The 20833-nt window shown below is 41.9% G+C and overlaps 2 protein-coding genes across 11 annotated transcripts in view; one reads left to right on the forward strand and one right to left on the reverse strand.

The window, feature by feature from the left end:
* RSPRY1 (ring finger and SPRY domain containing 1) overlaps positions 1–14083 on the reverse strand; it is a 30153-nt gene extending 16070 nt beyond the window's left edge. For 3 of the 6 annotated variants that reach the window (XR_004973563.1, XM_036345183.1, XM_036345180.1), the window contains exons 1-2: positions 13927–14083; positions 2248–2752 (exon numbers count right to left, since the gene is read on the reverse strand). Coding sequence is in view for 5 of the 6 variants with exons in the window: in XM_036345183.1 (XP_036201076.1) it covers positions 2248–2597 (350 nt within the window). In the remaining variant the exon portion in view is untranslated. Of the gene's footprint in view, positions 1–645; positions 1880–2247; positions 2753–7471; positions 7992–13586; positions 13810–13926 lie in introns of those variants that run through there. The other 3 variants (XM_036345181.1, XM_036345182.1, XM_036345184.1) reach the window with 3 other exon arrangements.
* Positions 14084–14247: 164 nt separating this feature from the next.
* PSME3IP1 (proteasome activator subunit 3 interacting protein 1) overlaps positions 14248–20833 on the forward strand; it is a 29290-nt gene continuing 22704 nt past the window's right edge. The window contains exons 1-2 of one of the 5 annotated variants that reach the window (XM_036345186.1): positions 14248–14523; positions 15166–15287. The gene's annotated coding sequence lies outside the window, so the exon portion shown is untranslated. Of the gene's footprint in view, positions 14524–15165; positions 15288–20199; positions 20494–20833 lie in introns of those variants that run through there. The other 4 variants (XM_036345189.1, XM_036345188.1, XM_036345185.1 and 1 more) reach the window with 4 other exon arrangements.

Below are 20833 nucleotides of genomic sequence, written 5' to 3' on the forward strand. Positions count from 1 at the left end.
ACTCAAATGTATATCACTTGCCTCATGGAAGTGAATTATGTGCTTTATCAGCAAGTTCTCTTATAATTTGCTGAAGATTGGAAATAAAGCTCCTACCTTGCACCTGACTGGTGTGGCTCAGTGGTTGAGCGTCAACCTGTGAACTTAGGAGGTCACGGTACAATTCCGGGTCAGGGCCCATGTCCCGGATGCTGGCTCAATCCCCAGTGTGGGGCCTGCAGGAGGCAGCCGATCAATGATTCCCTCACATCATTGGTGTTTCTCTCTCCCTCTCCCTTCCTCTCTGAAATCAATGAAAGATATATTTTTAAAAAATACATAAAGCTCCTACATTGCCCCCAGACTCTCTGAATCACTTTTTAAAATATATGGCAAAATCTATTCTGTATCGGTTTTTCCAATGGACTTAAATAGCATTGCTTATGGTTTACTTCCTTATTTGGGAGGGACAACTTTTCACTACAGTTTTATGGTATGTCTTAAATTTCACCATGAAGAAATTTTATATAACAGCTTCTAGTCCTTTGCTTGAGTTTGGAAGATGTAAATGGCATAGATTTATTCAATAGGTATTTCCTACAAACATATTAAGATTACATTAAATTAATTCAGAACTACTGCAAAGGCTGGTTTTAATGAACTCACTCAGTCAGGCCTTTCTGAACTATGGAGAATATGTATAAGAAACACTTTCCCCCAGCATGTTCCATAGCAGATAAAAAGATGTGTAGAACAGCCTGGCCCACGTGGTTCAGTGGTTGAGCATTAACCTGTGAACCAGGAGGTCACAGTTCGATTCCTGGTCAGGGCTCGATCCATAGTGTGGGGTGTGCAGGAGGCAGCCAATAGATGATTCTCTCTCATCATTGATGTTTCATCTCTCTCTCTCCCTCTCCATCTCCCTTCCTCTCTAAAAGTCAATAAAAATACATTAAAAAGATGTGCAGAACAAATTTCTTTCTACGAGGGAAAACAAAAAACCCACCTTAAAATAACATGCACAGGTATACTTTGCTTTATGCTATGATTTTTGAGGAACTAAACAAAATCACATTCTAAAAACGTGATTATCAAATATTTAGACCATTAAATTTACTAGCAGAGCTTGAAGGAAAAACAATTCAGATATAACTTATAAAAAGCTTTGTTATTATCTCATGACAACCCCTCTAAGAAAGGCACTATTCCCCTTCTAAAGATGAGGAACCTGAGGCTTAGAGAAGTCACTTCCCAGGGTCATGTAGCTAGTGAAGGGGCTGGGTTAGAATCTGAATCTTGGTCCATCATGGTTCATCAAAAATTCAAAAACTTTTGCTCCTAACTACTGAACTTTGTGGTTCAGTTAAAATGTTTTTTCAGTTTGAACAATGCCCTTTGATTTCACCATTATTCAATCTGAGATGCCGTATTTAAGAGTTAGACAAAGCAGAGGGAAGCAAAACAGGTACAGGTGTGCCCTGCAGTTTCAACTTACAATTTTCCCAAATGGATCTAAGAGGACCAAATAGGGTGATTAAAAAGGGGAGGAGGATGAAAACTCCTTGATCTATGCTCTTAAGATGCCAACACAAGTTGCGTGCAGGTATGCTCTGAATTTCTGGTCAGAGGAGTAGACAGGATAAAAGTGAGTTTTCGTGAAACCATTTCCTATTGTAGCCTGCAATACACACTCACTTCATATTTACTATATTCCCTATAAAGACCACAGATTTAATTAGTGTTTTCTGCTATAGAAATATTTAGACAGCCCTAGTCAGACTAAGTACTTGGGCTCAGAGGATAGAGTGTTGGCCCGAGGACTGAAGGGTCCCTGGTTTGATTCTGGTCAAGGGTTCATAATTCAGTTGCAGGCTCCATCCCAGGCCCCGGTCAGGGCATGTGCAGGAGGCAACCAATTGATGTATTTCTCTCACATCGATGTTTCTCTCTCTCTCTCTCTGTCTCTCCCCCTCCCTTCCACTGTCTCTAAGAATCAGTGGAAAAATATCCTTGGGTGAGGATTGACAAAAAAGAAAAAGAAAAAAAAAAAGAAATATTTAGACATTTCCAGTTGGGAGTAAATGTTAGTAAGTAAAAACACCCAACTGTAAAATATACTCTGCCACCAGAGGAAAAATAAAATATTCTCCCTTGCTCTATGAGCTCAAGGCTTGGCGAATACATCCTGTGAAGCGAAGGAGTCCAAGAGTTATGGTTCCTGGCAGATCACTTTTCATTACAGAGGGCGACCGTTACTCAGGCACTTACTTATCTACAAGGGTCCGTATGACTGCTAGTGTGTCCAGCACTAACCCATCTACATTTTGTTTCTTTCTCCGTGGTTCATGTGGTCCTCGGCCCCTCCTCGGTGGCCGAACAGGATCCCGGGATTGGTGCCTTATGTCAACAGTGGGTACTGCATTGTTCTCGGCCTGTTGCTGCTGGGTGTCAACACTGTCTTCCGCTCCACTGTCATCTCGGCAGATGCAGGAGTTCCCCATGGCGGCAGCAGCACCTTCAGTCCCCAGGAAGTGGGCTATGTGTTCCTCAAGAGTCAACAGCAGACCCTGGCCCAGGCTTCTGCTTGCTAAGAACACGGCCCAACCAAAGACAATCATTTAGATAGTTTTCGGTTTTCCAAGTATTGTTTTCATAATCCGGGGTTGAGACACTTGCATCCTATCTGTTTTTAACAACTGATCGCTGAAGGAAGTTGCGGAGTTGATCTCCAACATCCTCAATTACAGGGAATCCTGGTCATCCAGCAGCAGCTCTAAAAGAAAAAGGAAAATGAACCAAAGGTTTGTGGCTATTCAATGACTCAAACTTCTCTAGTTTGATTTCATAGACAGTAGGACTGCAATGAAGAATTGTCTTTGGTTATTTTTATAGGTTTCTGACTCAAAGAGGTATCTCTGCACGAGAGAATGAACGATCAATCATTGTTATCATTACATTATAAAATTGATTGCTAAACCATATCCTTGTAAACCATAGGAGTTCCCATTGATTTTTTTGAAAAAGTATGTGTGGTTCTATATATAGAACTACATTAGAAAAATGTGTACAGTTGTTCAAGGGTTCCTCCTTTCTTGGATAAAAAAATCAATTGCCTCCTTTCTTACTTTACATGTATGAGAAAATTTAATGTTTCAAATAAAATATCTAATTACAGAGGTTTGTTGTTAAAAAGTATGATAAAATTGTGATAGCACCCGTTTGATATCAAGAAGAATGAAAAGATAGGGCGTTCCACTTAAGTTACCCAAATACAGTGGTTTCCCATAGAGGCTCTCTTGAGAATTTACAGAAATCATACAAGTAGTTACAAAGTTTTTCTGTTATCTAAGCCAGATTCTGTTTGGAGAAAGGCAGACGCAACAAGGTTGCATTTTCACAATGATCAGTTTGTTGTAGGACATAGCTGCTGCACAGTTAAGAATAAGGATGCACCGTCTGTTTTTGAAAATACTGACCAAGCACCTCGGGTCAGGCACCATGCGGCCCTGGGAGAACAAGGCACGGTCCCTGTCCTCCAAAAACTCGTGGCTGGCCATTCTCACCCCACACAGTCTGTTTGTCACTGAAAACCTAATGATAGAACTAGCTCTTCAGTAAACTGAAAAACCTGGTTAGGTCTAGAAAGAAAGATTTAGAAGCAGGAGACTGACATGGGGCTGGTAGCAAAAAGTAAAAAGTCATGCCGAGACCTGGACCCATTAAGATTCAAATGGACACTAAACATTTGCTTTATTTACAATTAAGTCCTCTGATATTGAGCAATGGCTCAGGAATAAACATAAATTAAATGTATAATTCGGTGGGATTAGAAAGAAGAGAAAAATTACTTCCATTATTTGAACAGATTTTGCAACAAATTATTTTAAACATTTGTCCAGTTTAATTATTGCTCATAAGTGGGAGTGGGCTTGAAGAAAGAGACAGATAAGATGGAGATAGAAAGTATGTGTGCACTAGGTGTACCGGTTAATAATGCTGATTTTTTTCAATAGATGGAATTACACATATGTGGATATATATATACGATTTGATATGTATGCTATTTTGTTGTCTTGCTCCTTCTGATGACCACTTGTTTCGATTGATGGCACATGCACTTTCTGAGCAGCACTTCAAAACGTACGAAGAAGTGGAAAACTGGGTCTCTGAATGGTCTGCCTCAAAACAAGAAAAGTTCTATTGGGATGGTATCCGCAAATTACCTGGAAGATGGGGGAAATGTGTAGCTAGCGATACACATTACTTTGAATAAAGCACTTTTGATGATTATCAAGTTTTCTTTGACTACAAAATCCGAATTATTACGGTTAATAATGCTGATTAACCATTAATTGTTAAAAATTCGGATTAATCATTAACCCGTTAATAGTGCGGATTAACAATCAACCGGTTAAAAATTCGGATTTTGTAATCCAAAGAAAATGTCAACTCTTGTAAAGCTATTCGGAATAAGTAAAAAAAAAAGTATTGGGAGTGCTTGTGAGGAAAGCAGTGAGTTAAAAAGTTGTTGGATCACAAATTTTTAAATTTTATTCTATCCAAAACTTTTGCTAAGGCTTATATGAACTGAATGTAGAATAACTAATCTATGCAGCTCTCCATTTAGTATAATCTCAAAGTAAGTGGAAGATATCCAATACATACAAACAGGCATTTTTCAAAATATGACTAAATTAGGAGGTGAGAAGACAAAAACTGTGGGTTTTGTTTTTTTTTCTATTTCCAAATTGAACTCAAGTGTAGCTTGGGTCAATTTCTTCTAAGTCACTTTCCTTATTTAACCCAGAAAATGATGTCAACTACCAAATTTGTCAGAGAAGAAAAATGAGTAAAAAAAAAAAATGTTTTCAAATATTTCAAAACCAAAGACTTTCTTTTTTAAGAACGAGCTGTAAAGACCCGGTGTAAAGAAGAGATGAAATAGGTGGGAGAAGCTGTGAGGCATTTCAAAGGTAAGGCTATAAAACATAAAGGAAAAAATATGAGCTATTATCTTTTGAAACGTTCTGAAATGAGCATATATCGAGTGCTTTTGAAGTTACAGCCAAAGGCAGGGCACATAAATAAGCAGAGTGCATGAGCTTTCCGATTTATGCAGCACTAAAAACCTATAGCTCTTCCTCTAGAAAAGGCTGTCACTCCTGATACTTTTCTCAGAGAACAAACTGTGAATAAATACTTCAGGCAAAAGCCTGGGCCGTGAACTTAAGCAATTACTCTGTAGAGGCTTTATCTCATTCCAAAAGCATTATGTGGACCATTGTTTTAAGACAGTAACACTCAGGCTCCAGAGCTGGTACAGGATGCCAGAGGCCACCGACAGCACATGGGAGGGGCTTTGCAGTCAGAAAGATTGGGCACAGGGCCCGGCCTGCAATGTTGACAGCTAAGCATTCTAATTACCCTCACTATAGACACACTTTACAACAGGGAGAGAGTAATACTTCTTACACCTCACAGTGCTACTGTGAGGATTAAATCAAACAGTGCTTATAAAACAAATGGCACAGTGCCTATACTTAAAGGATCCCCAAATGCAAGATGTTCTTAGAAAATGAGACCTAGCTAATCAGAGGTAAAATAATCGGGGAGGTGGGACTCTGGAGTAAGACTTGACTTAAGAGCACTAAGATAGCCCTAACTGGTTTGGCTCAGTGGATAGAGCGTCGGCCTGCAAACTGAAGGGTCCCAGGTTTGATTCCAGTCAAGGGCATGTACCTTGGTTGCGGGCACATCCCCAGTACGGGGTGTGCAGGAGGCAGCTGATCGATGTTTCTCTCTCATCGATGTTTCTAACTCTCTATCCCTCTCCCTTCCTCTCTCTAAATAATCAATAAAATATATATTTTTAAAAAGAGCACTAAGATAACAAAATAGTTTATCTTTTCTAGAACTCATCTACCTTGTACTGAAATAACCTTTACTTAGCTATACTTCTAGACTACACCTGGGAAGAGATTGTAGTTTAATCATCCCAAAGGTGATGAGCATTCAAAGCCCTTAGGTACTTCTTTTCAAACTCCTGGTTCCACTCCAAATAGCCAGAGTCAGAATTTCTAGGATGTGGTCCAAGCAAGTGCTTTCTTAAAAGCTCCCCTGGTGATGCCCGGCCAATGTAGCTCACCTGTTGAACATGGAACCAAGAGGCCGCCAGTTCGATTCCCAGTCAGAGCACATGCCCAGATTGTGTGCTCGATCCCCTATGGGGGGCTTGCAGGAGGCAGCCGATAGATGATGTTCCTATCTCTCTTTCCCTCTCCCTTCCTTTCTCTCTAAAAAATCAATAAAAACATATTTTTTTTTTTTTAAAAAAAAAGAAGCTCCCCAGGTGATTCTGTTGGGACCAGGTCTGGAAATCACTGCATATAGAACCTAACAAAGAACTGGCACAGGAGGCAGGACCTACTACTGACTGGATGAAGGGACAAACTGAAACACGAATGGGTGATTCTTCTGGGTTCAAAAAAGTTAACCTTCTTTCCAGGAAAATGAATTGACTATATTTGGAGTGGCCAGCCAGAATACCCACTAGGACACAGTTACCTCCATTAGTCATCATGTACAATGCACAGCAACACATGAGTAAAACAGCTCCCCATATGTCTCACCAGATGTACCCTATGGAGCATCATAATGAACCTAGACATAGATGGTACCTTGCTCCTGGGCAAGGTCATCCAAGGGCTGACAGACTGAATGAAGGAGAAAATGAATAAGACTAGAGATTATGTAAACCTGTAATGCCTACATCCTTCACCTTAACTTTGAAGACTACTTAGCATTAGATGGTCAGTCAAGTCCATCTGAGGCCAAAGACAAGCTAGTCACAAAATTTAAACACATACAACTATTAAATCTGCGGCCATGGCAATCATCCACGGATATGGCAATTATTGATTGTATTAATGATGATGATACCCCCAGATGCCTTTGCTTAGCAGAAAGACTTCTCACCATCTAAATGGTAATGCTTTTTAAGTCATTAAATTGTTCACAGCAATTTTTCTGCAAGAGCATAATTATAATCAAGCATTTCCTTTGTGAATCTATTTCTCTGAATAGTATTAATTTTGATTTATTCTATTTTAAAATTGATTTTAGAGAGAGGAAGGGAGAGAAATGTTGATGTGAAACACTGATCAGTTGCCCTCCCCCGCCAATGCCCTGACTAGGGATCAAGTGTGCAACCTGTCAAGACAGGGAATCGAACCTGCCACCTTTTAGTGTATGGGATGACGCTCCAACCAATAGAGCCACACCGACCAGGACTGACTCTTTTTTAAGAAGAAAGTAAAGACTATTCCTTCCCCTTCTGTCTTATTTATGATTTATTAGATTTTTGTATTTTATATATTTTATAAAGCTGCTCTGAGAGGAAAGAAAATCAAACTCGGGTTCTCAGTAAGTTTTGTGTTAAAGCAATGAGGTCTGGTATTCAAAACACAGACCTCTACCACCATAAACAGCTCACCACAAGAGACATCTGGCCAACTGGTCTAATCCTCTTTAACAAATGGTCCAGGAATCAATGATTCAGCTCTTCAAATATTTGCTTGCATTCGATCATAAGACAGCTCAGTGACATTAAGAACACTTTCTTTCCTCTGAAAATAAGACTTCAGGATTATGTTGCCAAGAAAGGAGAGGCTGGTTAAATAAATGGCCATAGGAATAAAAACCAAACTGTGGGCGAGAAATTACTGTTGCTGTCATCTTCGCTTTATCATTCCCAAATAGTGTTACAGGATGCAGGGTTTTTTTTCCAATTCACTTCTCACCCGTCAAGGCTAAATCACAGAGCATAAAAAGTAACAATAGATAATGCACCGGAAATGTTCATGATTTTCTCTCATTAGAAAATGTTTTGGATGTTTTCCTAAGATAGTCTTATTATAAGTGATAGTTCTTTGTGCATGTTTATTAGCCCCCAATTTTTTTAATGAAAATTTCATACGCACAGCAAAGTTGAATTTTACAGTGAACACCTACATGCCCGCCATCTGGATTTTACCATTAATATTTTACTATACTTGCTTTATCACATATCTATCCATCTCTACCCATCATCCATCCATCTCATTTTTTTTTATGCATTTCAAAGTAAGTTACAGGCATCAGTATACTTCCCCCTAAATAGTTCAGCATACATATCACTAACCAGACTTGAATATATTTTTAGAGGTTAGATTTACATATAATGAAATGTATAAGTGCTATGCATATACGTGCAGAATTTTGTCAAATACATACACCTGTGTAACTCAAACCCTATCAAGACAGAGAGCCTTATCCAGAAATATATTTGCTCTCATTTTTATTTTGCTTTTATTTTTCTAAAGTATAGTCAACTTTAAAAAAATACATATGTAAATACATATATATATACACACACACACATATACATATACATATATATTGATTTCAGAGAGGAAGGGAGAGGGAGAGAGAGATAGAAACATCAATGATGAGAGAATCATTGATCGGCTGCCTCCTGCACTCCCATACTAGGGATCAAGCCTGCAACCTGGGCATGTGACCTGACTGGGAATTGAACCGTGACCTCCTGGTTCATAGGTGGATGTGTTACGGGCTTGATCCCCAGTGGGGGATATGCAGGAGGCAGCCGATCAATGATTCTCTCTTATCATTGATGTTTCTATCTCTCTCTCCCTCTCATTCCTCTCTGATATCAATAAAAATGTATTTTAAAAAGAATTAATTATAGAATACAGTCTTATATGAAACATAAGACGAATTCTTTCAGCATTCAAAAAATGTATTAAAGTGTAAAATTTAGGGCTGGAATAGATTAAGAAATTCCCAGAAGCAAATAATAGTTTAAAAAAAAGAGAGAGAGAAAGAAAGAAAAAAGGAGAAGTAAATAGTCCCTGCTAGGTCTCAAGACTGAAAATGTTGCCTTGGACCCAAAAGAAAATACTACAGAAGAACTGAGGTAAGTGCTAATGATGGCTGCAGCACAAAGGAGAAAAACATAACACTCGACCATGCTCGGGATTTTCCCCCCAGGAGACAAAATAATAGGAACTCATACAGATGTGTTATTTAAACAGATGATTCATAATCTGAAGGATAGGGTTTTTCTAGTATAGAAAACTCTTTACCATTAAGAGAGGCAAACAAAATGTATAAACAGCATGGATAGCAACACTTTCCTTAATGAAATCTACTTAAAATGGTGTCTGAAAACACAGTTGGATACCCATAAGCTAAAAGGTATTCAATAACGACATTAAGTGAATTTATTCTAAAATCTGTAAAAGTAGAGAATGTTTCCAAAATACTAACCACTTTGAAAAACAAAAAACATTCAATAAATATGATTATAATGCTTACATGCCAGGCCCTGAGCAGAGATGGGAAAAAAAGGTCCCTCATGCTCTTGGCAAAGAGACGAAGGACAGCAACAGACAACACCCGGAGGGCCCGACCATAACGTAATCCCGCCCCTGAAGCCTCCGGGTAAAGCATCACCGGGTTCACCAGGAGCGGGCCTCTCATTCCTCCATTTTTCCAGTGGAAACGGAACTCAGTAACATCAAGTATTTCTGTCCTAGCAAGTTTTTAGGTGACTACATATCAGCATTAGCAAAAAGGGTATGGAGGGTCTATATTTGCATTGCCATACATTCATGTCTTAAATTATAAGCCAGAGATTGTTGGTACAAATATCCTGACCACGGTGAAAGGTAAACCAAACGCCCATAAATTAAATTGATAACGAAGCTAATAGTAGTTCTGAAAAACAAAACCACCAAAAACCACAAGAGGAAGCGCCATGGAAAACAAGCACCACTCCGATGACTGAAGGAACCGCTCCACACATGAGCACGTGACACGCAAGCAGCTTTGCCCGGTGCCAAGGTTCCCAGGCCAGGCGTCCTGGGAGAAAAGGTGTCAGACAGCAGTAAGCCCTGGTGTGCTGGTTCTGGTTTCTGAACACCATGTTTTAGCAACTCTTAATGATTCACTTGGTAGGTTATGAATAAGCAGCCCTTAGGCATGTGTAAGTATGAATAACCATGAAGCAATAAGAATCGGAAAAAAGGAGCTGCTCTTCCCACAAGGTGGGTGGGGCAGGGTAGGAGTCAGACTTTGGGAACCAAGGCACCAAGGGATCACCGGAGAGAAAACGTGATTCTTCAGAAGGTAGAAGGGGTGAGAATAAGCTAACACTGTAACATTAAACTATGAGGTAATAATAAACTGGCCAAGTAAGGTATTTCAAGCCTTCTATTTGATGTGTATAGGACCCATGAAATTATGCCTGGAAACTATAATTTCAAGCAATAAGAAAGCTATGAGCAGGGTTCATTCCTTAACAAACTTAAGGAGTGCATTAATTCTTTGCTATCTTAAAATGCATTCTTGGTTTTCAAAAGCTCAGAAAGGGAGAAAGGGGAGCCCCCCACTGTTGATAAGATTAACTTTACCTCATTTAGCCCTGTATGTATCAGTTACCCACAGTTAAATATGCTCGTAAACATGCTCCTGCTTGCTGAAAAACATACAGCAAGCAAGCATTTCCTTTTGGAATGGACACTGAGAGTGAAGTATAACAAATATGTGCTTTTTTTCTAACCATAAAGATTGGCAAGATAACTATTTCAGAAGCTGACTTATTGAATAGATAAACCAAAGGGAAAATGCTCTTTCTTTTACACTCCTAAAACTTGTAAGTCTCCTAAAGGCTGTGGCCCAAGTTTTGGTTCACTACTTCCTGACTATTCTATTTTTCAATTTTCTAATTTGAATACGGGGGGTGGGAGGGGATAACCATGCAATTTCAATGGTAAATGCCTTGAAAATATCAAATATTTGAGAGAAGCTAAATTGAGAGCTTACTTCCCCAAATAACTCTTTTGAAATACATTACTGGTTCCACTGTGGTTCCCATCTGTGGTGCAACCCGGTGGCTATCACCTCCTACTTTATAAAGATCCCACCACAAAGCAGAAAATCTCCAATTTAAAGTAGTGATTTCCGTCCTCAAGAATTCCTAATAACTTCTCAAACTAGATCGCTATTAGAGTATCCAAGAGAGTTGTATTTTAAAAAATGCAACGTGACGTCTCCTTTCATTATAACAAATTATTATTAGGGAAGGTATAGGCCAGTGATGGCGAACCTTTTGAGCTCGGCGTGTCAGCATTTGAAAAACCCTTAACTCTGGTTAAGTTAGAAATTTTTTGATATTTGCAACCATAGTAAAACAAAGATTTATATTTTTGATATTTATTTTATATATTTAAATGCCATTTAACGAAGAAAAATTAACTAAAAAAATGAGTTCGCGTGTCATAGGTTCGCCATCACTGGTATAGGCAATTCTTGACAGACTGAATTAAGCTTATGAGTTGAAATAAACTGTTGTAAATGCACTTCAGGAACCCACAACGATTTTTGTTGTTGTTCTCTTGCCAAAACATACTTCAGAGTTGTTGTTCTTCCCCATTCACTACCGAGTAGCAGACTATTATACAAAATGTTAAGTTTTTATTTCCTCTTGATTCTTAGCCAATTTACTAAGTGAAAAGTTATTTTGCTGACAAAGCAGAAAAAGTCCACACAGAGTATGCTAGGACAACTTCCTATAATCAATAACTTAAAAATAATCACGGAGTACAGAAATAATGAAGTGTTTGTGTAAACAGCCAAAAGCAGGTCACAGACAGACATTAGGCAGTGGGTCAGGACAACGTGTATACTGGAAAATGAGAAACCTTACAAAATCACCACAGTGATTCTTTTTTAAAAGACCCATGAAATGTAAGACCAGAAAAACAGGAAACACGAGTCAGCTTTTTGTTGAAAAGCAACAAGCTTCAAAAAAATCATAAATGAGTGAATATTTGGAAAACCAACTCTAACAGATGCCACTAACTAGACATCAGGAAAATGTCACACCTGGACACAAGTGTCTTCTCACCTCATAGAGGAGCCACCCAGCAGGATGCCACCCCAGGAAATGCCAACTCTATCGGTGGTGGAAAACAAACCATTGTGGAAGAGGGATTTAAAAGCAATTGCTCATCTTTAGTTTGAAACTACTATAGGAAGGCATAATGTCCATGAAGGAAAAAGGAAGTCTCACTTACAAAATCACAACTGAGGAAGAAAGATTTCCTACCTGTAGACATCCAAAGGCCATGAAAACAAACAATATATATATATTGTATATATATACTATATATATACACACAATATATATAGTATATATATATATATATATATAGTATATATATATGAAAAAAGGGGAGGTAGTTTACATTATTGAGATGAAATTACATGGAAGAAAATGTCAGCGGTCAGCGGACAAACTTCCTGAAGGAAAAAGATTATGTTCTAGGGCTGCCTCCTGCCAGCACCACCGGCATTTCAGAGTAAATTAAAACTCTGAGCAAACACTGGGAATCTCTCCACCCCCATCGCCGCAGGGGTTGAAACCTTGGGGTTGGAGTATGATAGGACCTACGCAGCTGTGAACCTGGACGCTTTCGGTCCCGCATGGCTCCCAAAGTGATGGACCATTACTGTGTGAAAGCGAACCCCTTCCATCTACCAGTGGTTCTCAACCTTCCTAATGCCGCGACCCTTTAATACAGTTCCTCAAGTTATGGTGACCCCCAATTTCATTGTTACAAATTACACATAATGAAAGCATAGTGATTCATCACAAAAACACTATGTAATTATATATGTGTTTTCCGATGGTCTTAGGCGACCCCTGTGAAAGGGTCGTTCGGCCCCCAAAGGGGTCGCGACCCACAGGTTGAGAACCGCTGGACCCAGCTTTGGTTTAGAAAGTGCCTCCGCTTTCCTTCCTCAACAGCAGGCCCTCCGGTGGCACAATCACGGTCCTTGCCACACCGTGTGACGTTACCGGACAGACCTGGGTTGGTGGAGTCACTTGTCTGAGGTGTCCAGCCCTTAAAAGTTCAAAGTGCACCACTCCGAGGAGGTCAGCCTCGTTCAGAAAGGGCAGCACTGCAGTCTCGGGGGAACCATCTCGGCCTCGATGTCTCCCCCCGACAAAGACAGGGAAACTGAGGCAGCCGGGAGGGGGCCGAAGCTGGATCTAGACTCGAGCAGCGACCCTCGGTGGGAACGGACTCCTCCCACCCCACCTGCACGAAGCCCCGAAGCAGCTGGACTCCGTGGTCAAGACCCCGGGTCAGGCTCCGAGGGGACCGGCGTGCCATTCCTGCTACCCGCTCACCGATCCGCCCCGAGGCTTTCCCGCGGATCCGGGTCTCTCCTTCCCAGAACCGCCCGGCGAGCCCCTCTCCCCGAGGCCCTTGCCCGCTTTCCACGTCGGGCCTCCGGGAATCCGCTAGCTCGGGCTCCAGACTCCTAGCCCCCCTCTCTCTCTACGAGGCATCTCTCCACCCCGCGGCATTTTTATGGCTCCCGGGGAATGTCTGCTTCGCACCCGGGCCACCTAAAACCTCAAACTCCACAAAAGGAAACCCTCCCAGAGCGTCCTCCCATCTGCCCCTTCCGCCCCGGACACCCCCGAGAGCCCTCCTAAAATGTCAGGAGCCTCCCGGGAGCTGCCTGCCTCTCACCTGGGCCCCTTTCGCCGCGGCCTTCTCAGAAGGGCGACCCCCGAGCACTTCCTCCGGTCAACATCCCCCTAAAGGGGGAACACCCTCTTCCAGGAACCTCTCTTCAGGCGCCTTCCGCGCGGGCCTCCGTGGAGAATCTCCGGGCTGTTTCCCGGGCTCTGCCAAACGCCGCCCTTCCGGGGCCCCTTCCCCGAGCCTCCCCCGACCCCAGTCCGGTCTCCCCGCCGCAGACTCGGGGACTGTCCCCTCCCTCCCCGAGACGTCCCCTGCCCTCGGACTTCCCCCCGCTCCGCGTCCCCAGGGGCTTCCCGGGGCACGGCGGCTGGGCTGCGGCACTGACTTGCTCCAGCTCCCAGGTCCGATCGAGAGAGGGGGAGGCAGCGGCGGCGCGACTCCTTTGTGACAGGTCCGAGAGAGCGGTAAAGATGGACGCGGGGCCACGGCGCTGCCATTACGTGCCGGGCCCACCCCCGCTCCGTACCGCCCCAGGCCCGCCTTCAGTCCCCTAGGAAACGCCCCTTCCTCGGTGGCAATCCCTCTCCCTGACAACCAATCATCTTTCCTGGGCGGCATCACGTGATCTCACGGCCCGGCCCGCCCCCCAGGCGCGAGCTGGCCAATCCGCTGGCTGAGGGGTGAATGGCCCAATCCAGGGTCTCCCGCCTGCTTTCCGGGCACCGGATTTCCATCGGGCTCCCGGGGAGGAAGAGAGTCGCGGATTGGGTTTCGCCGCCGGAAGCGGCGTGGACTTTTGTTGTGGCGGCGAGGAACAGGAAGCCCTGAAGGGTCAAAAGGAATACAAAAGCAAAGGCTATTTTCTTTTTCGGGTCTTTCTTTTTTTTAACCCCTAAAAAGTAAGCGTCGTTGACGTTGGCGGTGGAGGTTCGGGGGTGAGCGCTACCGAGGAGAGGGTGTCCCGCCTCCCGCGCGTCGGTAGGTGAGTGTGGCCTGGGCCCGGGCCAGGCTGCGAGACCTGGGCTCCAGCTTCTTCGCCGAGGAGATGGGGGGCTGTGTCTGGCTTGAGGTTTAGGGCCAGGCCTGTTCTCAGTCTGTGCACTCGCCCAGTGTCCTTGGCCGCCGGGGCCAGAGGTTTGCAGAACGCAGCCTGAGGGGGGCCGAGGGAGCCCGCGCGGTGGCCTCCAGGTCGAGTCGGGGAGGATACCTGGCCGTTTCCAGCGGAATGGGGACTTTGGGCTTCTTGCTGGCTTCCCTGCACCTTCTCTACGAGGTGGGGCCACCAGGGCTCCAGGTGAGGAGCTGGCTCTATTCCTAAGGTCTTGGAACGGCTCCCGGCTCCTCGGGAGATGTGGGGAGGCCTGGTTGGAAATGGTGTTTTCACAACATGTGAGACGGGAAGCACATTTTTATTATATACCAAGTACCAGTCGCTGGAGCGTGCTCGTTTTTGCAGAAAACTTAAGCAGCTGAGACCGAGAGTTGATGCACGTTGCTGGAGAGTTGGTGGCCCACGTGGGTGCCAACGTCCGCCCGGGGGTTAGAGGAGGACACCTGTTCGGACTTAGCAGTGGTTCTTGAACTAGTAGAAAACAAGCTCTTCTGCGGCCCTTTTAAAATGCAGATTCTCGGACCCCATCCCATCCCCGGATAGTCTGACTGAGTAGGTCTGGAGTGGGACGCAGGAAACCAGGTGCCGGCCTGGTGGTCAGATTTCCCCATGACTTCTTGGGTACCAGCTGCGAGGTAAGACGTGTTGATTTCTTCAGCTGTTTGGTGTATTGCTGTGTTCAGAGGGACCCCATAAAATGGTTCGGAGGACAGTGCTTCTGAAATCCTGGAAAGGAGTCGGTGCTCGTTGACTCCTTTTTGATACAAGAGCTGAGATAAAAGCAGCATCTATAGTCTTTCAAGTGCAGCTTGAGCTAAGCTGTCAACAGTTTTTCAGGATCTGCAAGCAGAGGATGGCCAGTTAATCTTTCTTACCTGAAGTCTTGGTGCCTTTTACCCCAGTGGGCAGTTTCTTTGTGGTTTTTAGAGAGGGAGAATCACCTCAAGACCTTCTACCTGGTTAGCAGTCTTTCCTTTCACCATCTAAGAATCTTGATGTTTGGTTAGAGTCAAGATGCCGCTTCAGAAATGGAAAACCACATATCTGGTAAACAAAGTAATTTAAGTGCCTGGCTCAGCCATAGGCTCAGCTCAGCCATAGTGGAATTACACCTGGGTGGCAGCTGAATTAAGCAATGGCAGTGTGCTCACTGGGGATCACCTTTGGATCCCACTTCATTCTTAAATAGGCTCTGTTTCCCTCTTCACTGTGGGGTGTTTTAAAGATTGTTCAGTCTTTATCTTCGGGTTTCTGCATTTGTTTGGTGTTAGACTTCTTGGATTTGTGGATTAGTGTCTTTCATTAGATCTGTCAAATTCTTGGCCATTTTATATCCATCTATTGCTTCTGCCCCATTGTTTTTATCTTCTTTACTGATTTAACATAGACCTTTTACCCTCTTCTCTTCTCACTTTATTATTTTTATACTACATTCTGGATAATTTCTTTTTCGTTAATTCTCTAACCTATTTCTAATGTGTCATTAAGCTCATCCATTGAAATCTTAAATTCAGTTACTGCATTTTTTTTTCCCATGAAGTTCTATTTGTCTTTTCAAATGTGCTCTACCACGGTTTTACAGCTTCTTGTTCCCTGCTATTAATTTTGAGGCTTGGTTTTTGTTTCTTTACACGTGATAAGTGTAGTTGTTTTATAACCTGAATGTTTTAAATCGACTGTCTGAATTCCCTTTGAGTCTGTTTCTGTTGCTCATTATTTATGCTCTTTTTCTTCCCACTTCACTCTTACCTTGAAGGTGTAGTTCTTTGGCGTACCAGGTTAACATGGAGAAATAAATAGATGGTTATCAGACTTCGCATCCTATTTGGGCTTTAGTTTCTTTTGCTTCACAAAGGCACCAAAACAACAGCATTAAGGTCAGAGAAACCCTTAGGATGAAAACAAGTTTGGATAATGGCTCTATTTCTGGTTTTGGATTTGGGGCAAATTCTTTTCTTTTTTCTTTTTTTTAATATGTTTTATTGATTTTTTACAGAGAGGAAGGGAGAGGGATAGAGAGTTAGAAACATCGATCAGCTGCCTCCTGCACACCTCCTACCAGGGATGTGCCCACAACCAAGGTACATGCCCTTTACCGGAATCGAACCTGGGACCCTTCAGTCCGCAGGCTGACGCTCTATCCACTGAGCCAAACCCGTTAGGGCTCTTTTCTTTAAAAATTTTTATTGATTTCAGAGAGGAAGGGAGAGAGAGAGAGAGAAACATCCATGATAAGAGAGAATCCTTGATCGCTGCCTCCTGCACGCCCCCTACTGGGGACTGAGTCTGCAACCCAGGCATGTGCCCTTGACCAGAATTGAACCTGGAACCCTTCAGTCTGCAGGCCAATGCTCTGTGCCCTGAGCCAACCCAGCTAGGGTTTGGGCAAATTCTTTACTGTCTTGTTAGCTTTTCCGTTTAAGAATTATTTTAGAAATTTCTTCCAGTTATTTAATTAAATTAGTTAATTTTTTAAACATATTTTTTAATTGGTTTTAGAGAGGAAAGGAGAGGGAAAGATAGAAACATCAGTGATGAGAGAGAATCATTGATTGGCTGCCTCCTGCACACCCCATACTGGGTATGGGAGCCTGCAACCTGGGCATGTGCCCTTGTCTGGAATTGAACACAGGACTCTTCTGGCCACAGGCTCTATCCACTGAGCCAAATGGGCTAAGGCTATTTAATTTATTTTTTATCATAGAAGTACAGGATTGGTGTCAATTACCTCACTATTTCTGGAAATGAAAGCACCCTTCCTTTCGTTTTGATTTTGGAATGTGAAATTTGTGATTTCTGGCAATCTCGAGTTACAGATTATTTTTCTTTGTATGCCTCAAATTTCCACCACTTTTCACCGCAGTGTCACAGCTACTATCAAAATTAAGCTTCCCTCATGCTTTTCCTAATCTCCCTTTTCTGAACTAAGCTTCTATTTTCTTACAGCATTTACTCTTATTCTGCTTTTCTAAATTGCTCATGTGCCAACCTTCTTTCTTAGTGAATGCGAGTTCCTCACTTGTTAATAGTTGAGCGCCAGGTTAGTGCCTAGCACTGTGCCTTCCACATGTAAAAATTGACTTCAAAAATACAACTGAATGAGTTAGTAGACCTTATGCGTGGTTGTGTAATGCAAAGCCTTTACTTCTTTCTTTTTAAAAAAAATTTGATCTTGAGAGGAGTTATATAAAGCCTGGGGGAGGGGAGGTATGACTTAGTGTGGGTTAGGTTCCAAAGCCAGCCCAGATGCAAAATGATCAAAGCTACCCTCGAAAATCTCGGGGAGCATTATGATGGATGTAGGCATACCAGCGCAGCAAAATTCCAACATGGCCAGGTTTCCCCCAGCTTTGGAACAGATGCTGTTTTTTCTCCCTGTGAGCCCCAGATGAAGTAGTTGGTTTACATTTAGGAGTCACAATGTGTAACAGATACAACTAATATTAGACTCATACACAGTGAGGGAAGTGTTTATGCACTGAATGGCACGCGTGAACTAGGGAACTGAGGATCAGCTCAGGGAACCAATAATTTAAGCTCTCTCTTTTTTTCTCCCAGTGCATATAGATGAATTCAGGTAAATGCACATATAAATGAGACTCACTTCTCATGTTACAGGAAGACAAATGCATATATAGGTGTGTTGTGTGTTTTGTTTTGTTTTAATACTTTTCTGTTGTTAATCCTCACCTGAGGATATTTTTTCCATTGATTTTTTTTTTAAGAGACAATGGAAGGGAGAGGGAGAGAGAGAGAAACATCAGCTGGTTGCCTCCCTCATGAGCCCCATCCAGGGCTGGGATCCAAGGATCATCAAACCCGAGACCCTTCAGTCAGTCCATGGGTCATTGCTCCAACCACTGAACCAAACCGGCTACAGCAAAAAATAACTTTATTGCATGTGTTTTTTTAGATGCCTAGACGATAAGAAGGTTATACCAATTGTTCTTCATAATAAAAATTTTAAATATGAATTAAATTGCTATGTTGTACCCTCATTTTTAGGTTCTTTTAGTTTCCTTTGGTACTGGGGTAGGTTAAATAAGCGTCATTGTTAGAAAAGTGAAGATTACTTTGTCTACTAATAAATGCTAACAGAGTGTTCTCTGTTAGTAGTTGTCATTCTCCGAAGTTTTGTAATAGGGGGAAAATTGGTTTGATCTAAATGACTGTAGCTGGTAGGAGAGCCTATGGCCAGAAAGCAGTCTTTACTTGAAATATAGCTCAGTTTGCCAGATGGAGAATTCCTCATAGTTGTGACTTGAACATTAGGGTAGAAATGTAGAAAGAGCAGTGCTTAACTATATTGACAAAAAGAAAGTGTATTGGCTGGCCGGTGTGGTTCAGTGATTGTCAACCTATGAACCAGGAGGTCATGGTTTGTTTCCTGGTCAGGGCACATCTCTGGGTTGTGGGCTCCATCCCCAGTGGGAGGTGTGCAGGAGGAGGCCAGTCACTGATTCTCTCTCATCATTGATACTCTCCCTCCCTCACCCATCCTCTTGAAATAAAGGAAAGTGTATTGTTCTGTTGCTTTTGCTACTCAAAGAGAGAAGCTTTCGAACACCCTAACACAGAGTTCCCCTGATGTATTTTTACACTTGCTAAATAATGTCAGAATTAGGGTGTATGGTGGTCAGTGCTGCAAACACTTAAGTAGTCTGCCATCACAAAATTTAATTCCATAGGAAACCAGATCTCTTTAGCTTCTATCATGGCACTAGCTAAGTGGAATAATTTTTTAGTTCAGCAATAGCAATTATTTTTGCACGCAGCAATGTAAATTTTGTATCTTAAAACTTATGTGTCATGCTATGTGAGACACTAAGCCCATTTTGTCCCACAAACCTGGAAATTAAATACCACAGTCTCCAGTGCAAACACAGTAGATCAGTGTATTATGGTTACTTGGCTTGAAATATAAGAACTTTGTTTTTTTTGGCTGTCAAGCAAATGTGAAAACTATGTTCTTTATTTGTATCATTTTGACACTTTTAAGTTTGGACAAAGTGATTTTGGTATGGTTTTTCCATGAATTCCCTCTTTGAAGAACTTATTTCTTTTTAAAATAATGTAATGTTCAGTTTGATCTTTTAACTCAGGTCATCTTGAAGAAAAAAGTTATGTGAGTAAAGGAACGTTGACAACATTCTTTCTAAAATTAAACACAGGACAAAGCAAGTATTCCCACATGAATCTTTATAGTTGGACCCTAGGATTTTATTTATTTATGTTTTGTTTTGTTTTCAATTATTCTAGCAAACAAAGGAGAGAAATGAGACTTGTAAAAATTTAGCTGGGCAGTAGGAATTAGAAATAAATACTTTTAACTTCCGGTTTTTCTGTCATTTCCAGAAGGAGGTAAATGAATTGTAGGTACTCATCACCTTCCTATTGCGGAATAAACAGTGAATGAATTTTGGACTCTTTGTGTGGGAAATACTTAATAACCCGTGTAAAAGCATTTTTCAACCAGTTGAAATGAAGTGAGAATAATGAGAGTTATTCTTGAAGAAGACATCAATTATAATAAAGTGATTTAATTTTTGGTCCTGTGTTTCCTACTTTACAAATCATACGATGTTTGAATAGAATTTCCCATGGGACATAGAAGCCTCAGCTAACACTTATTTTATGTCTACCCTTCTCTATAACTTACATCAGACAACATCTAGAAATATTTATGTGAGAGCATTCTTCCCTACTTAAATTCTTCCAATCCTCTATGGTTGGTTTATTCAGTAAGTATTTATTACATGCTTAATATATGCCAGACACTGTGCTTATTACACTGTGGATACAAAGAGCTGATGGAACAGTCATGAACGATAAAATGAATGGGTAAGTGCTGTAGGAGAGGTGGAAATGGCTGTGATAGGGCTGGGAGTAGAAACGGAGAATAATGGAATGCTATTGCAGTAGTCCATGCAAGAGTAGGCCCTGAAAGGGATAGATTAGAAAGGAAAGGACTCTTCTCTTAAAAAAAGAAAAAGAAAGGAGTGGATTAAAAAGAGGTCTTTAGGAAGTAGAAACAATAGAACTTATATAAGAAAGCGAGGAAAAAGGGAGAGTGGGTATATGTCTGATTCCTCTCGGTTTGATGTGATCCCTTCCCCACTTCAGGTGTCAGGATTGTTTATGTCACTGATTTATTTATTTCTCCCCTACGAGTGCATACAGT

The sequence above is a fragment of the Myotis myotis genome, unplaced genomic scaffold (assembly GCF_014108235.1).
Source record: "Myotis myotis isolate mMyoMyo1 unplaced genomic scaffold, mMyoMyo1.p scaffold_m19_p_19, whole genome shotgun sequence".
NCBI classification, from domain to species: domain Eukaryota; kingdom Metazoa; phylum Chordata; class Mammalia; order Chiroptera; family Vespertilionidae; genus Myotis; species Myotis myotis.